Source organism: Prunus dulcis, chromosome 3, assembly GCF_902201215.1.
Source record: "Prunus dulcis chromosome 3, ALMONDv2, whole genome shotgun sequence".
In the NCBI taxonomy this organism is placed as follows: Eukaryota; Viridiplantae; Streptophyta; class Magnoliopsida; order Rosales; family Rosaceae; genus Prunus; species Prunus dulcis.
In genome coordinates this window covers 17,686,466-17,706,475 of record NC_047652.1, presented here as the reverse complement: position 1 = coordinate 17,706,475, position 20,010 = coordinate 17,686,466, and the positions used below count along the sequence as shown (strand labels likewise).

Sequence of the window (20,010 nt, the reverse complement as noted above, 5' to 3'; positions counted from 1 at the left end):
GTAAATATGGTACAAATAGCATTATTGATTTTATAATTATTTAGAGAATTGCAAGATGTTTTTTTGGGAGTGAGAATAGCACTGCCCTAAAAAAATTGGTAGCAGATTTCAAGTTTCAATCTAATTCTTCGTTTTTTGATAGAACAAAAGAGAATCTCATGGCTAGGTCATCGATCTCTCCACAAGCAATTGCTTTTGTTTGGAATCCTAAATTTGAAGTTATGAACACTATAAAGAATCAAGTTCAACATGCATTGGTTGTAAAGGGATTATTAAAGTTAAAGTTGGAAAGGCCACAAAGACCTAAAAATGGTTGACAAAAAACAAAGTGAAAAAAAAAAAAAAAAAACGAATGGGATTTTTTTTTCTTTCTACTTTGGTGAAAAGCTAGGGGTTGAGTAAAAATGAAAAAAGAAAAAATTGTTTTGACGATTAAAAAAAAGAAGATACGTGTCACTTTGTGGATGAGCCACAATAGAAGGTAAAAAGGAAAGTATTGTTTATAAAAAAATACATCTAAATACAGAAATTCACGTTTGAGATTTTTTAAAGATACATTTTCTTAAATTACTTAGAACCACAAACACCCACAATTATCTTTAAGAAAGTTTTAGATAAGACGTCTGTGGAGTTTTTGATTTGTAAACCTTGATAGAATATGACTTAAAGTGGGAGTTACGTGGCTTGATTGGGGTTACATATTGTAACTTTTGTGTTAGGCCATAGCTTTAATAGCTTTGTTTATGTGTTTAGGTATAAGCCTAGTTGTCGCACTATTAAATATGTGAAGCTCTTTCTCTTCTGCAGGTGGGTAAGTATGTTGCAAATAAAGAGTCAAAGCTTTTGGGAGTGGGGTATATGTATACTATTAAGAATCTTGTGAATATTAGTGATATGCGAATGTGTGGATGATTATTTATTATTGATGTATTAGAATTTATACGTAAATAATTGTCCGTAGTTGATGTATTATAACTCATACATCAGCTATACAAAATGAAACTGATGTTAGCAATGCTCATTTATTATCAAGATTTTAACTTGCAAGCACTACTTTCGCCGTCTTCCATGAATTCACACTAGTGTTGTTTTTCTTGCTTAAATAAATATTTAATTGTTGTTAGTTAAAATCTTGATTAATCCATGTAAACATAAACCAAGGAGGAGATTATGTGAATGTACTCAATCTTAGATTAGCTTGAACCCATTTGATCAATAAAAATATTTTTATAATGTTATAGCACTGTTTTATTATTTTCGATTAATAATATAATAATGCGTAAAAAAATTATTTTTTTTATAATTAAACTATTAACAGTAAATAGTAAAAAATACTATCTCCATTGTATGAAATTCTCTCTCCATCCATCTGATCATATATCTTCACTTTGCAGCTTAATACAATAATCAATTAATTGTCATTGAAAGTTTGATGTGATTACAATTGTTAATAATTACTCTCTCTCCTCTGTATCCCTATGCTGTGGGTCTAGATCCTAGACTAGCTGACCTCTCTGACAAAAAGTTGATTCAACCGACAGTAAAAATCTATGGTAATATTAGACCTGTGTAACATATGGTAGTATAAATACCATCCCTCTCTTTCCTATTCACATAGCAGACTTATAACACTATCACAGAAGCTTCAAGCTCCAATTGCTCGAGCTTACAACTTTGTCCATGGCCGGAAGCACTTTTTGGCCTGTGGTTCTATTTGGAATGTTTGGCTCCCTTTTGGGTCTCATTTTAAACCACTTCTTGCCCTTAATGTGGCTAAGGCTTAATGGTAGCCCTCCACCCAAAGGGTCTTTTGGGTGGCCTATATTGGGACAAACACTTGCCTTCTTGAAGCCTCATCCATCTAATTCTCTTGGTGCCTTCCTTCAACACCATTGTTCTAGGTAATAGCAAACACTAATTAATATTGCCTTCTATATGTTTAATTCTTGTTTTATCTCATCTAATTGAAGGGTTAGAGTTTAAAAAAAAAAAAATGGTTAATTTGATTTTTCAGGTATGGGAAAGTGTTTAAATCGCATTTGTTCCTGTCTCCCACAATTGTGTCATGTGATCAAGAGCTCAACTACTTCATACTTCAGAATGAAGGCAAGTTGTTTGAATGCAGCTATCCAAAGCCCATCCATGGAATCCTTGGCAAGAGCTCCATGCTTGTGGCTGTGGCTGATACTCACAAAAGGCTCAGAAATGTGGCTGTCTCCTTAGTCACCATTACCAAGTCCAAGCCTGAGTTTCTCAGTGACATTGAAGCCACAACCATTAGCATACTTCACTCTTGGAAAGATAAATCACAAGTCATCTTTTGTGAGGAAGCCAGAAAGGTACAATATCCTCAAGGAGAAAAAATTTCGTGTCCCAGTTTCATTGTCTATCTCTCTACTCGAGTCATGTCACCTATCAGAAGAGGATAGAGAGAGGGAGCAATGAAATGAGGATATGGAAATATTTTATCCTTATCTTGGATTTAAATTTTTTTTTTTTTTGGGGTTCTCTGTGTATGGTTTAATTGCATATTAATTATTTTTTGGTTCCACATGCATGCAGTTCACATTCAATGTAATAGTAAAGCAAGTGCTAGGTTTGACCCCAGATGAGCCACAGACCACAAGAATTCTTGAAGATTTCTTGACTTTCATGAGAGGCCTCATTTCACTCCCTCTTTACATTCCTGGAACCCCATATGCAAGAGCTGTTAAGGTACCCCAGATGAGCAACATCTTGTTGTCAAACTTATATACAAAACAAATGTTTATGTTTTGAGACTGTAAATTCGGACCATATATTGGGACACAACTCAGCATGATTGACTAATGGTTATCTTGTGTTATTAGACAGTCGGATAGATAATATTTTCATTTTTAATATAAAGTCACTAAATTAATATATTTAAATAATTTGTTCAAGATATATCTATAGCCTTTTCTTCTTTTCTTTGTTTTTATTTTTGTTGCAAAAAAGAAAAGAAGAAAAAAAGTAGCTAGAGGCATGCGAGAGCATTAACGGTCTCTTTACAGGCTAGACGGAGGATATCTTCAACTGTGAAAGCAATTATAGAGGAAAGAAGAAGACAAGCAGCTGAGACAAGCACTAATTCCAGCAGTAGTAAAAGGAGTGATTTTCTTGAGATACTTATGGATGTTGATACCTTATCTGAAGATGAAAAAGTGAGTTTCATCTTGGATTCTCTATTGGGTGGCTATGAGACTACCTCTCTCTTAATCAGCATGGCAGTTTATTTTCTAGCTCAATCACCTTCTGCATTACAACAATTAAAGGTGCAACTTTATATATATATAATTCTTTAAGATTTTATTTTCTCTTTTTTGGCCAAGACACATAAATGACATTTAATTAATTTTTGCTTTTTTTATTATATAAAGGTGGAGCATCAGAACATTAGAGGAGGGAAGCAGAAAGAGGAGTATTTGAACTGGGAAGATTATAAAAAAATGGAATTTACCCAAAATGTAAGAAAATCCTCATTTATTTAGCATTGTTTTGCCAAAATTAAGAAAGGAGAGACGGAAACTCATACACACAGGTACCATAGCGACTTAAACCCATGACTAGTTGAGAGCACACTAAAGACCTCAACAATGAACTAACACCCATTGCCTTGGTTTTATTTAGCATTGTTTAGTTTTATTTTTGTGTCAGACATTTTTTACAAATTGTTTTTCTTTTATTGGCAGGTGATCAACGAAGCTCTCAGATGTGGAAACGTTGTAAAATTCGTGCACCGAAAGGCTCTCAAAGATGTGAAATTTAGAGGTAAAAATAGTATTAAAATATGCCTAAGCACAACCAAAAGCATGCAGAACTTTTTTGTACTTTGGCACTTTGCAGTATGTGACGATCGATCTGTTTAATTAAATGAAAAAATAAGTGGTCTTTTTTTTTCTTCCTTTTTTCTAATGCAACTTTCTGCAGATTATTTAATTCCATCTGGCTGGAAAGTTCTACCCGTCTTTAGTGCAGCTCATTTGGACCCTTCCCTTCATGCAAGTGCTCTTGAGTTTCATCCTTGGAGATGGGAGGTAATGAACATAAAATCAAACCTCATGATTTAATCTGATACACTTTTGGCTTACCGAAGAAAATCTTATGTGTAACCGGTTGTATAGATAAGCACAAGTTACAGAGTAATATAGTGTTAGAATACGATACATTGAAATTTTAATTTTTTTTTTTTTTGTTGGTGTATTAACTAAATGCAATATTGTGAAAAATAATTTGAACAGAAAATTCAGAGCCAAGACCAAACGTGCAAGAGATTTACTCCCTTTGGTGGAGGGTCTAGATGCTGTCCTGGATCTGAACTTGGGAAGCTTGAAGTTGCAATTTTTCTCCACCACCTTGTACAGAATTTCAGGTACTTATATAATTAGATTATAATTATAATTATTTTTCAATTTCACAAATATTATGTACTACTTTAAGTATTAGGGCAAAATAAATGTGGAATTAAGTTGATGATCAAGGACCAATTTTATGTGTAGGTGGAGGACTGAGGATGATGACCAACCCATAGCGTTTCCATACGTGGAATTTCAAAGAGGCCTGCCACTGCACTTGGAGCATTGCCCTATCAATTGATGCAGGGGATTTTTTTTTTTTTTTTTTTGGTGCTCTTTTTCCAACCCCTCTTTCCTTCTTCAACCCTATCCCTCCTTTCCTTATTTGTTTTTTTTGGGTGGCTTGAAGATGGGCATTTATCTCACTATTTTTTTAGTGGAGCTAGGCTTTTGGTAATATTCCACGTTACATAAGTCTTATATTTTGAAAAGTTCTAATCCTGTAAACTTGAATTCCTACTTCCAAAGGTTCTTTGCATAAATGATAATACCATGATGATAAGTTTAGTTGTCGTAATTTTCGATCTAACACGATAATACGATACGAATCTAAGACGATATTATATTAGGACTAATTATTACTAAGCACACTAATTACAAACACATCTGGTTTTTTCCTTATTTTGACATGATTTAAATGGTTTTGTCTCACAACATGATGGCTTGGACTATTTTTGCCTACTTCTAGGCAACCTTTACCACAATGGGGCTCCTTACATAATGCTTACCATCTGACCATATCAACTTCCCAAACACATAGTTCTTAGCTGCTTTGGCATCTTTAACCTGCAGGAGTAGTTTAAAGCTCTTCTCTTCACCAATTTTCTTGAACTCCAACTTGTTTGGCTCAACAGAAACCGATATGCCATCTGGGTTCTGGATACGAGCCTTGTAAGTTCCTGGAGTGCCAACATTTTTCACTGTTCTAGTCACCACAAGGGATCCATTGAGTTTAGGGACAGTGATTGAGGGATAGTTGAGGTTAGTGCGACTAATAGCAGGTTTTGGGCACTTATATGTCTCCTCTGAGACCATTTCGATTTGTGTTTTGTTGTATCCATTTGAACATAGAAAGTTCAAGTAATCATTAAGGGACAAGTCATAAACCAAGCCAGGATCCATGGCACTGTTAGGATTAACATGCCCTGCACCATAACTAAATGGTGTTGCCCTATAGAAAGAAGCATTGAGCACTGGTTCCCTGCTATTATCTTGTGTTGTCGCTGTAAAATACGATAATAAGAAGAAAACATCAGAAAGAAGGATAATGCTTTCTTGCCAGACTATAAGAAAACTTGGTTTATGTTCCTTTCCAAGGAAGATGAGGTGAATGGATTAGGGTGTTCTTACCTGTGGTCATGATTGCAGATTTAATAGCTGCAGGGCTCCAGTGAGGATAGAGGGTTTTAAGAAGGCCACAAATGCCGGAAATATGAGGGCATGACATTGATGTGCCTGACAATGAGTTGAACAGAACTCGCCGTTCGTCAAACATTTGATTTGTTGGCCCTTGTGCTCCAGTATAGGCTGCTATGATATTCACTCCTGGCGCAGTGATATCAGGCTGAATATTCAAAACAAAGGAGCAAAGTATTAAGAGAGTCCAATTCCCTATGATGAATAGATTTGTGAGATGCTAAAAAAAACCTTAAGGATGTCTGGTGTGATGGTGTTGGGTCCCTTTGATGAAAATGCTGCCATGAAGGGAGCTGGCTTCGTTCCCAGTTGCGTTGTTGGACGCTTTATGTAAGCCCTGGGAGACCTGTCAAAATAAGTAAAATTCTCAATCAATTCACTGTAAGGAAGCTGGTGATGGAACTAGCTGTCTGTTTATATGAATGAACTATTGTTCTGCCTGCACTGAGATGAAGCCTATACATCACATTAATGCAGTTAGTGCTGCCAGTTCTTAGTCTGAAACAGCCAAGTTTAGAGGTCCTGTGATGAAGATGAATTATTTATATTTTAAGGCAGGTTCTGTGCATAGGCATGGTTTTGGTGAAATAAAATGATTGCTGGTGGCATGTCATCTCACTTAGTTGAATTGATGTAATCAAAGACAAGGGCACCGTCGGTGAAATTGATATGTGAAGCAGGGAGGACATGTGGATCAGAAATAATTTCGTTCCCGCTAAGCTCATCGTTAGCAAGAATCATTCCCACGGCACCAGCCAGTAAGGCTTGCTCACCCTTGTCCACTCTTGCACTGTCTCCTCGAAGGCAGGCCAAGATCTTTCCCTTCACCTTTTTGAGATCAAGTGTGCCAGCCTTGCATAACAGACTGCAGCATCATATAATAAGCAGATTGCTGAGAGCTTGAATATGGTAGTAGTAAAATGAAAATTAAAAGAACTTGATGTTGTTATTATCCTTACGCTTCTTGAACTGATGCGTTAGCTGCTTTAGCATCTGCAGCACTAATAAGCTGGTAGAACCTTTTCCCCGGCAAGGCCTCAGGCGATAAGCTCTGTCCCTGCAGAACAAAGTAGATACAAATTACAATGGATTTGTGTAGTTTTTCAGGATATGTGATGGAAGTTCCTTTCAAACACCTATAAAAGTGTATGGCATGTCTTATTATTCTGAGCTTCTTGCAACCTTTGATGAAAATTAGACAGCATACATTAAGTAACCTTCATCTACTATACTTAGGATAAAAAGGGACTATAACCAACCTTGAAGTGCTTCCAGTTTCCAGTGGTGACATAACTGGGGAACTCCCTGTCTATGGTACTGGCACCAACAGTGATCTGCCACGGCGCTATATTGGAGACGGTACCTTCAGCTGGACCGGAATTCCCAGCTGAGCAAACCACCACAATGCCATGCTTAACAGCATGAAAAGCACCTATTGCAACACCGTCATTGAAGAATGCAGAGGGATCTCCACCCAATGACACAGACAATACATCAACACCATCATGGATGGCAATATCAAATGCAGCCAATATATCTGCTTCAAAGCAATCACTTCCATTCACTGTAGGCCAACACACTTTATAAGCTGCAACTCTGGCTTTTGGTGATCCACCCTTTGCTGTTCCATTACCAAACCCAAACACACTTGCCCCAGTTACAAAATTGCCCCCAGCTGTTGACAAGGTGTGAGAGCCATGGCCGTCATTGTCTCTTGGTGAGTCAAAGGAGGAGTTTAGGGTGCCAGCAACTGCAGCATAGCCCTTGTTGAAGTATCTTGCTCCAATTAGCTTCCTTTCACGCAAAATTTTGTCACCAAATGAGTTACAAGATTCTCTTTATGGGTAAATAATTAAATGATGGAATTAATCCAACACAAAGTTCAGAGGGAAAGGTTGCTAAAACCAGTCAGAAGATGCCCTTATTTTACACAAATACATGTTCTGAACCTGTCTTCTCTCTCATTATTATAATAATTTGCTTGCTTACTCTACATAAATATATGCTTTAAAATTATTATAATAATTTTAATCTAATTGCAGCAATGCATCTTGAAAATGGGATCAGATACCATGAGGACCAGAAGCAATTGAACCGAAAGAGAACATGTCTGCAGTTTTACTATCTTTTTTTTTTTCCTTCATCTTATTGATGATAAAGGCAGATTTATCTCATCCAGTTTTATGCTGTTCTAGGTTTCTAAAACAAGTTTGACTCAGCTTTATGAGAAAGCTGCAAATGGATCCTGCTTTATAGATACCATTTCACCCCACTACTACTAAAGCAGATCATCTTTGTTGGACCATGAATTTGGATATTTATAAAAATAAAAATAAAGGGCCTGACTACAAAGAACAAAAAAGAGGTTCTCTTTCTTGCTTCAATTTTAACACATTTCAGCAATGAGTTAAGTGTTGTGTTGTAGAAAAAGCAAACAGAAAGTAAATCAATCTTCCACAGAAAGTAGGTATAAAATAATGAATACCTGTTGCAGTAAAATTCAGAATCTGTCTCATTTTGGCAGATTCCTTTCCACTTGGATGGAATTGGTCCATACCCTTCATCACTAAAGCTATTGGACTCTGGCCATGCGCCTACAATCCCATTCAACAACAGTGAGGCTAAAAAGAATGCTCAACAGCAAAGCAACGCACATTCTTTTTAGAATTACAATTATTTCATATTTTCATCCGTTGGCCAAGCCACTGCACATAATTGCACACTCGTTATGTTTTTTTTAGTACAAACAATAGTTTAAACTAGAAGAGAGAGGAATTTCTCACATACAGGCACACAATTATAATACCGTGAGAATTTAAATCTGAGACTCTGTCTGTATACACTGCGTTGACTCCTTATGTTAATCATAAAATAAAGTAATAAATAAAAAAAGACAAGAATCTTTAATAGTTGCAACTTGCAACAGATGTAATAATTTTTTTCTTTTAATGGTGGCCCAGAACTACAAAAATACCTTCAATGAGAGTTTATACCCTTCATGGAAGCCTTAAAATACAACCTGGCCTAATTAATTATTAGTATATTACTATTAATTAATCCTCTAGAAGGAAGAGCTCTCAATGTTCATGCATTTTTGTCGTATACAAGGACGTGTATTTAGCGAGCACCATTGAAATTGTTTAATATCAGCGGCACCAAACCAGCCAATGGTTACAGAAATGAAAATCAATTTTATAAACATGATTTTGTTGAAAGGCACTGTTGTTGAAATGAGTGAGGATAAGTCAACGATCCAGATCAAACTTATTTTAGTGCATGAACATGACTTGAAAGTGAAGCAAAATTTTATAAAATTTTATAAAATTAATAAAATAAATAAATAAAAGAAGAAGAAGAAGAAAAACTGACCAGTATCGAGGTTTCCTATGATTGTATCTTCACCATATCTTGCCTTGTTCCAGATTGAGTTGGGTGGAGTAACACCATCATGCTGAAGCCCCAAGAAATCCCATGATCTAGTTGTGTGTAATTTTCTTCCCTGGTTCAAGAAAATGGAGACTACCTTTGGATGCTCTGTAGGGTTTCAATGGCAAGCATGAGAAGAACAAGTATACAAAACAGAGGAGAAAGAAGATAATTAAAAAAAACCAAAAGATTCTCACTGGCTATCTGAGCTGCCTCTTCTTCTTCTAATGTGGCAGCAAAGCCATTGATGTGCCTTGTGTATGAGTAAAAGATGGATTCTTTTGCAACTTCATGGCTGCATTTTGCAGATAAATTCAAACATACGATCTCAGAAAGATGATGTATATGTATTTTAGTAGTTGGTGCTAAAATGTGTTTTAAGTACCTGCCCAAGAAGGACCCAAGAAACTCATAGTGATTCTCTGTCACTTGGTTCAGTTCAAGTTCTGATAAGTTTGCGGGATGTGAATGTGACCCCAAGTACACCACATATGACTACATCAATAACAGTAGAAGCAGGCAAGCAAGCACATAATGAAAAAAAATAATAATAATAATAAATCATGACAGTAGGCATAGCAATGGGAGCTACTCCTTTTTTTCTTGATTTTTTTTTAATGGAAGAAAATAAGATTGAATGCTCACCTTTTTGATGGCAAAGGTGGGTGTGTGAAGTACAAGGGAGGAGAGAAGGAAGGACAGGAGGTAAAGAGCTATGGTTGGTCTTGGTGGCCGCATTGCTTGGTTTGGTTGGTTGATTGACCCTCGTTTCTTTCTTGCCCCTTGTGGAAGGTAAACTTTGGGTTTTTATTTATACAAAACCTCCAATAGATGTGGCAGAAAGAATCCTTGGCTACCAAATTGTGGACCATATTATGATAATAATTGATTGATTGAAAATAAAGAAGGGATTGGTGCACTGGACAGGATAAAACAGTGAAATTGGCAAATGGGATATTGCCACGTGTAGAAAAGGTTGGACATGCTCTTCCACTGGCTAGTCCAATGCAGGCTGATGAAAATGCTATGTACTTAAAATGGAGGGGAACTTATTTGAGCAAATTAGCTATACATGGCTTCATCAAACCTTAATAAGTTTGAACTTCTGCTATATATGCCATTGTCATCCGTTAGTGGGAACTCTATATAGCCTTTGTTACAACTTATAAGCATCTGCGGTTCATATATGACACCCTCATCTCATTATAGAATCACTCAAGTTCCGCGACTTTGTCCTAAAAATATCTGAAGGCCAATTCTGGCTTTCCTGAGTTGGTTGGGTTGGGATTTTGTGAATGAACATACAATTGAATTTAGAAGGAAAAAGACAAATTAAAAGCCAAACAAACAAGTGGGCCATGATTCACTTTCTTGACTATGGTTAGAATGGGCTGGGCTTGTTTAAAATTCAACCTAGACTTTCTGAACTAACCTAATTCTAGTGGTCTACTACATATCCAACTTCTAACCAGTCAGCCTTTGTTGGGAATATCTACTACTAAACATGAACCCAATACAACTATTTGTGCAACATAAATACCAAATACCTCCACATTTCCCCTAATACAACTATTTGTGGCACATAAATACCAAATACCTCAATATTCCCCCTAATTTAGCCATTCAGATTGTCAAAAAGGGTAATGAAGTTTTACTAAAAGGCTTCAAATTAGTGTGTACGTGTGTGTGTTTATTCTATTAATCAATTGATGACTCCTTAGGTCATCTCCATTGCAATACCCAAATTCTCATATTTGGGTCTAAGTGTGGTGGGTTCTTTAGCTCACATGACTAAAAAGTTACATTCAAACTCATATATATAAGTTTTAAGTTATGTCATACGTGTAGTGATATTGCATTTAAAAACTCCAAATTTATATTTAGACTTAAATCTCATTTAGGTCTTACTTTTACCAAACTGATGCGAGGTTTTAACATGACTGAAATCTAAGCCACTTTTTTTGAGCATGATCAATAAAATATAATACATGTAACATTATTGAGATACTGTAATCATACATCAGTATATGTGCTATAAAGTTGTCACGTGTTTCACTCAAATCACATCACTCATGAGAGAGGGGATGCGTTTTGACCTATATCTCACACTAGAAGTATAAAGACTTCCATTTTTATGTAATAATGCACTAGGCCTTTCCACAATCATTCCCAATTTGGTTTTTAATTTTTTTGGAATTAAATACACTTACCATGTGTTTACTAACATATGATAAGCATGAATTGGGCCAACTTACCATGTGTTTACTAACAAAAGGTTATTCTTGCAACTCAGGTTTATTTCTCTTGCCTTTTTTGGTCGAATATATTTATTTAATTTCTTGAATATTTTAGACTTAATTGATTGTAATGACCTTATATCATAGAATTAGCTTAATTGATTGTTTTTTGAAACTCAGGTTTAATTTTTGTACATATTTTATTACCATTTTACCATATAATTAGCATATTTGATTTAGTAATCTACAACATCTCCGACTTAGTAATCTACAAACATAGGAAAAACAGTAACTTTCTTACCATGTTTTCTATGCATGCGGGAAGTCAACTCGTTGACTTTAATTTATTTATTTTACCTTTTAGGAATAGCTTTTGCTCCTATCACCCAAATCTTTTTCATGTAAATTTATCAATTGGTCACCACCTTTATCATTAATGACCATTTTGCATGACCAAATTTACAGGATGAGTCTGAGTGGCCTCTTTTTCCAGTCTTGCCTTCATACGGGAGAGGCAGAGATGCTCCTGGTGGAAGGTTTAGCAGTCTCATTTTTGGAACAAACCTCACCGATGTCGTAATTACAGGTAATTAATCACATATCAGACTCAATTATTTTAAATTTACTGTGATTTTGGATCAATTATGTTAATGACAAAATTGGTATGGTTTTTTAGGTAACAACGGCACAATCGATGGGCAAGGTACTTCTTGGTGGAAAAAGTACAAAGCAGGTCAATTGAATGAAACCCGACCCTACATGATTGAGATCATGTACTCTAATCAAATCCAAATATCTAATCTTACTTTGGTCAATTCTCCCTCGTGGTTTGTCCATCCTATATACAGCAGGTAGATTTGACTATTCATCTATCCTGATCGATTTTCTATCATAGTTAGGGTTCGTTTGTGAATGCTTTTGTGAAAGGCACTTTGGTTTATAAGGGGTTTTTTTAAAATATTTTATTTATTTATAAAAGCACTAGCATGAAACTGATCTGATATGTATACATTCTGCTTTGAATTTGCAGCAATATAACAATCCAAGGGCTCACTATCCTTGCACCAATTGACTCTCCTAACACAGATGGCATAGACCCAGGTTGGTTAATTTGCTTCCACTTTGTACTGGCTCCTTGGTCATATTTGAACATAGTTAATATGTGCGCCTATTTTTGTTCCGTTTTCAGATTCATGCTCACAAACTAGAATTGAAGACTGCTTCATAGTCTCTGGGGATGACTGCATTGCAGTAAAGAGTGGATGGGACCAATACGGGATCAAAGTCGGGATCCCAACAGAGCACCTTGTGATCAGAAGACTTACCTGCATTTCACCAGACAGCGCTACCATTGCTCTAGGCAGTGAGATGTCCGGTGGAATTCGTGACGTTCGCGCTGAGGACATCACAGCCCTTAGTACTCAATCCAGTGTAAGGATCAAAACTGCCCAAGGAAGAGGAGGTTATGTCAAAGACATATTTGTGAGAAGAATGACCCTCAAGACTATGAAGTATGTTTTCTGGATGACTGGCTCTTATGGGTCTCATCCGGACCCTGGCTTTGATCCTAAGGCATTGCCTTTGATCCAGAACATCAACTACAAACAGGTTGAGGCTGAGAATGTTACTTACTCTGCAAGGCTGGAGGGAATTCCTACTGATCCTTTTAAGGGAATTTGCATTTCTAATGTGACTATCACATTGACTGAGAAGCCCAAGAAATTACAATGGAACTGTACCAACATTGCGGGAGTTACAAGCAACGTGACTCCAAAGGCATGCGATTTGTTGCCGGAGAAGAAAGAAGTCATCGATTGTCCTTTCCCGGAAGATAGGTTGGCGATTGAAGATGTTAAGTTAGTGACATGTTCTGCCAGTCTCCCCTTCTTCTGAGAGTCATGTAATATATGGGAATTTCGATGCTCAAATAAGGTAGCATCCTCTGTTTCAAATATATAGGAGTCTGAATGACAAATTGACAATAAAATATAAGTAGCTTTCCAAGATTTCCCTTTTTCTTCTTTCTATAGACTATCCATTTGTTCACCAAATAATCATTTGATAATGAAAATCTGAAAGAATGGACCTCCGCAACAATCTCAACTGCATTAATGAACTTACAGGGAAAGCTTCTGTGGAGAATCTCAACTTCGGCCATAGTTTTCCAGTCACTGCATTAATGAATTATTTCAACTGCATGTAGAAACAACTATGACCGCAACAATCTCAACTGCATTAATAAATAATTTTCAGTGACCCCAAAAACATATGTGTTAAAGAATATAATTATCACTTTGGAAACTTGAGTAAATAAATTACAATTTATAATAAAAGGTTCCACTCCTAATAGAACTGAGACCCTTTGTGATAAAACTCACACTTGTTGGACTTTGTATGTGGTTAAGTTGAGAACAATATCGATGTTGCTAGTAGTGGGTCGTTGACCCCATCTCTCTAAAATTTAACAATATGAATTAATACATATCGAACAAGAGAATACCACAACCCCAAGAAACACAGGACACATATCATCAGATGAAGCACAATTCTTAAACGCTCCCAATAATATGAAGCACCTAGACTGAAACACAATTCTTAGACGCTCCCAATAATTACAATTGGATGCACATTGAGTTCCATCCATAACCATAACCTAGTTCGTGAATTATTTCAATCACTTCTAGTACCAACAGAGGATAACCCTTATTTCTAATGCTGGTAATCATTTCAGGGTTTCCATCAATTTTTCGTGACACTGGGTAGATCACAATCAAAATTATATGATTTCATAGAAAGCAAACTGTTGGAGCTTACAAAAGATGCGTTTTTTTGTCACTATCCCATGCAATGTCATTTAGAACATCAATACCCTGTTTAAGATATTAAAATTGATAATAAGTAAATTATTAGTTTGAGATGTATGATTTCAAGAAGAACGAATATGTGCATATGCAAGGTGTCCTCAAGAAAATACTGCCTAGCCTTTCAAGGAATCCATACAGATCAACTACTCCTCCTCAGTTGATTCCATTCTCGATTTTGAGGGTATTCGATTACGAATTTTAAGGTGGAACCCATATAATTGTTTATTCATTATGTGTTAGTAAAGACGGGAAAGTGAAAAATTGGAATTATTTCAATACCAATGTGTTAGTAAACACATGATAAACAAGAATTGGAATCAATCCAATATCCATTCATGATAAGTAAACATGCCATAAAAAGAAAATACTTATGAAAATGGAGGGGACCTGATTTCAGCAAATTAGCTATAGATTGCTTCGTCAAAGCTTAATAAGTTTGAACTGCTGCTACATATGCCATTGCCATCCACTAGTGGGAGCCATATATAGCCTTTGTTACAACTTACAAGCATCTTTCTGGGTGAATTGAGGAAGGAAGAAAGTTCCCTAACCTTGTCCTAAAAAAATCTGAGGGCCAATGCTGGCTTTTCTAGGTTGGTTGGGTTGGGATTTTATAGATGAGCATACAATTGAATTGGGCCATGGTTCACTTTCTTGCCCATGGGGGGTTAGAATGGGCTGGGTCTGACTTTTTCTGAGCTAACCCAATTCTAGTGGTTTACCATAAATTCAATTTTTTACTTGCATTTCATAAAATCTGGACTATTCAACTAATTCAATGCTCGTGAATGTGACACATCGGCTACAGTAAGTTTGTTTCCTTTTTAAAAAAACTAACACTGTTAGTCCCTTCGACAGAAAAAACAAACAACAATCCCTTTAACAATAAATTCTCTAGTTTTGCCTACCGCTCTCTTGGTTCTTCCTCTGTGTATTTGTAATCTGATCTTTTTTTTTTTTTCTTTTTTTTGAGTCTTTTGGCTTCTTATAATATGGAGCTTCAGGTTACAATATGGGGCAACCAAGACGTAGACGACTCATAATTGGTTCTGCTTTTCAGAAAACTATGACAAGGAATTTCCTGTGCTAGGAGGCAATACAACCAACTGTTCTGAACAGCAAGTAGGCTCTCCAAGTTCAGGTGTCGTACTGCCAAGCCCATTCATCAATCAGAATAGCAATCAATTGGGTATTTTTCTTATTAATTTCAGATTATATAACTACAGCTTGCAATAACAATCAATTGAAATAGTGTATTTGGAATTTAAAATCTATTGATTGGAGCAGATTTCCAATAGTTATCAATTGAGGAAGCCAAAAGAAAAAAAGAAAAATCATATTACAAAGACACAGGAGGAAGAACCAAGAGAACAGTAAGCGAGACTGGACTCGAGATGGAGATGGAGGGATTTCTTTTCTTTTTAAGTAATAATGCACTAGGCGTTTCCACAATCATTCCCAATTTGGTTTTTAATTTTTTGGGATTAAATACACGTAATTCTAACATGTGCCCCATCTCTCCCACCTTGAAACTTTGTAAGTAGCATTGGTAACATGTCCCACAAACGGCTCTAGGACAGTACGTTAAACCACCTAAGGCAAGGCTGTGATTTGTCTCATGCAGTGACTTTGGCGCCGTCTAATACCGGTCAACAAGGCCATTGGCTCTCTCTTTCTCTTCTCTCTCTCTTTCCTATCACCAGCTGCCTATTTTATACCTGGAACTTCAAAATTTATGGTGAATGCAAAAAAAGTCATCACATCCAACGGCAGAAACAGCCAAACTTGCACATTCCTGCAGCAAAGCTTGAGGCCGCCAGCTTTGGCTTTATGCAGCTGCTAATATGATTATAAAGCTGCCCCATTGGATTTGAGGGGAGCAAATTAAGCATTGTTAATTCTGTTTGTTTCCCAAGAAAGAGAAAGAGAGAAATGTTGAAGAAAAAAACTTTTTCAGCCGTCTGTTTGAGAATGCCTAGTGCCATCTAATCTCTCATGATCTGCAATTGGATTTTCTGCTGTCTTTGCCTACTTCTATCACTTCCATCACTTCCATATTTTCTTATAAATCCCACTTCTCTCCATACTTCTATTGCAGTGAAGCAAGCAAGTAATTGCAGAGAGACAGAGAGAGATCAAAACTACCAGTGAGCTTCAGATTCATTACTTTAGATGTAAGGCAAGTATGTTTAGCTACCAAATTCTTTCCTTCTTTTTTCCTTTTTCCTTCTTTTTTTGTTGGGTTTTGGCTTGGAAAAATGGGTTGGATTTCAATTCATAGAGTAATTGCTGTGCAGGCCTATTTATGAAGGTTAAGGATGAAGTTCATCCACCAGTCAATTGGGGCATGATGTGCCTGGCTCCCTGGATGCCATCTAAGCAACTAGTCAATCAGAATGTTGACTTTTCTTAGTTGGCATCAGGGGAGTCATGCATGTCAAGCAATTAGACTGACCATTCGATCAACCCTCATCATGATGATGTTATGTGAAGTCTGATCCTCTCTCATTTCCTTGAAACCTCTCATTTGAAGCTTTCTGGTTTGAAATCTTTGATTTTTTTCAATCTTTTCTTTCAGGGTCAACCCTCCATTTTCTTGTTTTCTAGCCAAGGGTTCAAAAACTCAACACAGGAGGCACAACACAACACAAACAACAAAGTTCAAGAGAAAGTCACACAAATTGAAGAATGGAATGTAAATCTGCAGAACAATTGCAGACTCTGAATTTGCCAACGTTCTCTATATAGGGTTTTTTTTTTTAAAGAGAACTTCCTCTATATATATACTCATAAATAATAGTGCTCTGCCTAGCTTTATGTATAGCTAATAATTACATAATAGAGCAACCAGGTTCTTCGTATGGTGGACAGGGAGGGCAAAGGTATTGAGGAGGGCAGCCCATGACATACTGGATTATTGCCTCTGGTTCTTTCTTCTTCTCTTCCTCCTTCTTCTTTTCCTCCACAGAGTTCACACTAACCACCTCAGCATGCTTCAAGCTTTTTCTGAGCAGAGTTGTGAGCAGAACCACATCAACTCCATCCCCTGTCACTTCTATTAGGCCCTTGTCCTGCTGCAAACTTGCTGAATTCACCCCTGTATATCATATGTACATATACGTCAGTACAGAACCGATGGGATTAAAAATTGATCTTTGATTAGTAGTGGAGATATATTTAATTATTGGGTTTAAGTTAATTTCTGTGTTTTGATTCAGAATGTTGTGAAAAAGATAGTTTTGGCTAATTACCATCAACCCCAACTGCAGTCTTCATAGCTTTGGCTCTGGACTTCTCATCATGCACAGCAGACAACTTGATCACCACCTTTTGCTGCAAAAAAACCAAAACAACTTTCAATTAGCATAAACCCAAGTCTTGAATTTCTTCCTCTGTTTCCCACAATGCATATATCTTTTGCATGGACCTCAGTTTCACACATACCTTCATGATCCCTGGTTCTTAATTGATGAAGATTGTGATGATGAGCCAAAGATCTCTCAAGCTACTGGCTCTTTTGGGTTTGGGAGATTGATGGTGGAGAGAGAGAGAGAGAGAGAGAGAGAGAGAGAGAGAGAGAGAGAGAGAGTGGAAGAGGGTGTGTCCTATTATGTTGTGGAAAATTGGTGAAGAATGTGAGAAGGGATTTGGTACTTATAGAGAGGCCTCTTGGATGGAGTCTTTCGTGAGCCAAGCCAAGTCAAAGTGCTTTGCTTATGAGAAATGAGAACCACTTAGGTAACTTCCTATTGGCCACCTCATTGTGAAATTGGCTATATCCTATATGATTTGCATTTGTTTTACATGTAAGTGTAGATTGTAACATTGATGTTTTTTACTTCTCTTTTTTTTATGAAAAGTAATTTGTGTTTCACTTTAGGATGTATGCAACAACAAATTATGATCTCACAAAAAGGTGAAATGGCATTCAAGGTATTATGGATCTTTCTGTGAAGTTTAATCACCCAATGAAGGACTTGAATTGTCAACGAATATGACTTGGGTCTAACAATCCATGTGCTGTATGCAAAATTCCATTAATGAATTGATATAGAAGTATCTATTAAAAGCAATTTGTTACACATCACTTGTCACTCACTTAATTCATGCACATAAATTGGGGCAAGTGAATCAATTTTTCTTGCACAAGCAAGAAAAATACATAATTGTCATATAAAAACAAGTTTTGTAAAGCATGAAGTCATCACATGATTTTAATCCTAATAAAAGCCACTTCATATGCATAAATCAGCAACATCAATGGCACAATATTGGTCTTCTCTCTTGTGGCATAGGGGCGCGGTGGTATCCAGTTACGATATCACGTACAAGGTCATGTAACCTGTTTTCTCTAATTCTCACATTCCTTGTTCATATGTCGAGTCAGATAAAGAGAACGGTTACATTTACTCGTTTGATGTAAGTTTTTCTTGCCAATGGTATACATGTAACAATTTTTATGATTCTAGGTAGGTACAATGGGGCAAGCATAGTGGTATGTTGGCTGATGCATTAGTGACCATGAAAAGGTTTAGGTCTAATCCATTGTTTGGGAAGAATTCAAAATTGGAAAAATTAGAAGAGTATACGAGTAGTCCATAGTCTTAAGCACACCATTGATTTCGTCATCACTCATAAAGATCCCTGCATGGTGGTGGAAGAAGACTCATTGACCCCAAAAAAAACAAAAAACAAAAGACTCGGTCTAATTTATATCCTAAAAGTCATAAATGAAACAAAACCAATCAATGGTTAGACTTCTGCTTTTTAATTCCCCGTGATGGGCTGACGAAATACAACCACTAATTTAATTATACGCTAGTACTGAAATTGAATGAAAACCAACTCAATAAAATTGTTTAGAATTTTTTTTTTTCTCAATAAATAGTTAGATTAATAATTGTTAGTACCATATTTCTTAATTCCATGTTGAACATCATTTATAATTAGATCAATATATAACTCATATAGGTGGATGGGAGAGGGCTGTTCGGGATCGAGAGTGGACGTTTGCGTCATGTGATCTTCACTAAGGAGTTATTCTTGTTTAATTCTTTATTTTCATTTGAAAAAAAATAAAATATATGAGATTTGATTCCATTTCTTGGATTATGATAAATATGACTCAATTATAAATGAGATGGAGAAGTGTAACGGTTGATGTTGAAGGTCAAATTGATTCATGGCCTAGTATGAGTAATGCATTCACATTCTTTCTCTACCAAACTGAAGAAGTAAGGGTCAACAGTCAGTGCTAAGTACTAACATCGACTGCAGAATATAGAATATTCAGACACTGAATCAACAAGAAATTCAATCTCACATTAATTTTTTTTTTATCACACTAATTCAACAAGACATTCAATCTCACATCATTTTAAGTTAGCAAAAGATATGACATCATTTTACCAGGTGGAGTGCAAAAACAAAGTTGCCTTTTTCAAATAGGATGAATTTATTGGCATCGATAAATTTTTTCTCGAACACGCATAAAAAATTACATACTTTAGGATGATATAACCTCTATGTTTACAACCCTTCATCACTTGATATGACATATAATATATCTCTTGATGTAGACACGTAAGCGAGTTATATCAAACCGATATATGCAAGTTTTTTCCTAATTTCGTAAGCAATTTTTAGCTGTCGAAATATAATTTTTGGGTTTTCATAAAAGTAAAACTAACCATA

At 36.2% G+C, this 20,010-nt stretch overlaps 4 protein-coding genes across 4 annotated transcripts; 2 read left to right on the top strand and 2 right to left on the bottom strand.

The window, feature by feature from the left end:
* Positions 1 to 1,639: 1,639 nt before the first annotated feature.
* LOC117622631 (cytochrome P450 724B1-like) lies at positions 1,640 to 4,890 on the top strand. Its single transcript, XM_034353375.1, has 9 exons — positions 1,640 to 1,901; positions 2,015 to 2,339; positions 2,563 to 2,715; positions 3,033 to 3,293; positions 3,399 to 3,485; positions 3,711 to 3,789; positions 3,949 to 4,055; positions 4,260 to 4,390; positions 4,518 to 4,890. Exons 1-9 carry the CDS (start codon positions 1,681 to 1,683, stop codon positions 4,612 to 4,614), a joined length of 1,461 nt encoding a protein of 486 aa, XP_034209266.1. The 5' UTR covers positions 1,640 to 1,680; the 3' UTR covers positions 4,615 to 4,890.
* Positions 4,891 to 4,976: 86 nt separating this feature from the next.
* LOC117622649 (subtilisin-like protease SBT5.3) lies at positions 4,977 to 9,973 on the bottom strand. The gene is made up of 11 exons (XM_034353399.1): positions 9,861 to 9,973; positions 9,601 to 9,710; positions 9,413 to 9,510; positions 9,159 to 9,323; positions 8,275 to 8,383; positions 7,049 to 7,583; positions 6,749 to 6,846; positions 6,409 to 6,654; positions 6,021 to 6,135; positions 5,724 to 5,937; positions 4,977 to 5,596 (listed from the first exon to the last, which is right to left on the bottom strand). The coding sequence occupies exons 1-11, from the start codon at positions 9,951 to 9,953 to the stop codon at positions 5,058 to 5,060; spliced, it is 2,322 nt and encodes a 773-aa protein (XP_034209290.1). The 5' UTR covers positions 9,954 to 9,973; the 3' UTR covers positions 4,977 to 5,057.
* Positions 9,974 to 10,287: 314 nt separating this feature from the next.
* On the top strand, positions 10,288 to 13,457 carry LOC117621902 (probable polygalacturonase). The gene is made up of 5 exons (XM_034352432.1): positions 10,288 to 10,344; positions 11,918 to 12,038; positions 12,129 to 12,303; positions 12,483 to 12,553; positions 12,642 to 13,457. Exons 1-5 carry the CDS (start codon positions 10,288 to 10,290, stop codon positions 13,343 to 13,345), a joined length of 1,128 nt encoding a protein of 375 aa, XP_034208323.1. The 3' UTR covers positions 13,346 to 13,457.
* A 3,507-nt stretch (positions 13,458 to 16,964) lies between these two features.
* LOC117622253 lies at positions 16,965 to 17,933 on the bottom strand. The gene is made up of 3 exons (XM_034352859.1): positions 17,761 to 17,933; positions 17,568 to 17,649; positions 16,965 to 17,413 (listed from the first exon to the last, which is right to left on the bottom strand). The coding sequence occupies exons 1-3, from the start codon at positions 17,764 to 17,766 to the stop codon at positions 17,148 to 17,150; spliced, it is 354 nt and encodes a 117-aa protein (XP_034208750.1). The 5' UTR covers positions 17,767 to 17,933; the 3' UTR covers positions 16,965 to 17,147.
* Between the last annotated feature and the right edge of the window lie 2,077 nt (positions 17,934 to 20,010).

Bases quoted from the DNA above. Each gene is read 5' to 3' on its own strand.
- LOC117621902 (XM_034352432.1), top strand. From the start codon at position 10,288: ATGGCTTCATCAAACCTTAATAAGTTTGAACTTCTGCTATATATGCCA. The intron at 10,345-11,917 runs GTTAGTGGGAAC...CCAAATTTACAG, and splicing joins TATATATGCCATTGTCATCC to GATGAGTCTGAGTGGCCTCT. The intron at 12,039-12,128 runs GTAATTAATCAC...ATGGTTTTTTAG, and splicing joins CACCGATGTCGTAATTACAG to GTAACAACGGCACAATCGAT.
- LOC117622253 (XM_034352859.1), bottom strand. The intron at 17,414-17,567 runs GTAATTAGCCAA...TATGATATACAG, and splicing joins GACTGCAGTTGGGGTTGATG to GGGTGAATTCAGCAAGTTTG.
- LOC117622631 (XM_034353375.1), top strand. From the start codon at position 1,681: ATGGCCGGAAGCACTTTTTGGCCTGTGGTTCTATTTGGAATGTTTGGC. The intron at 4,056-4,259 runs GTAATGAACATA...TAATTTGAACAG, and splicing joins TTCATCCTTGGAGATGGGAG to AAAATTCAGAGCCAAGACCA. The intron at 4,391-4,517 runs GTACTTATATAA...TTTTATGTGTAG, and splicing joins CACCTTGTACAGAATTTCAG to GTGGAGGACTGAGGATGATG.
- LOC117622649 (XM_034353399.1), bottom strand. From the start codon at position 9,953: ATGCGGCCACCAAGACCAACCATAGCTCTTTACCTCCTGTCCTTCCTT. The intron at 7,584-8,274 runs GTATTCATTATT...TTTGCGTGAAAG, and splicing joins TCTGAATTTTACTGCAACAG to GAAGCTAATTGGAGCAAGAT. The intron at 6,847-7,048 runs GTTGGTTATAGT...TTTGTTCTGCAG, and splicing joins GAAACTGGAAGCACTTCAAG to GGACAGAGCTTATCGCCTGA.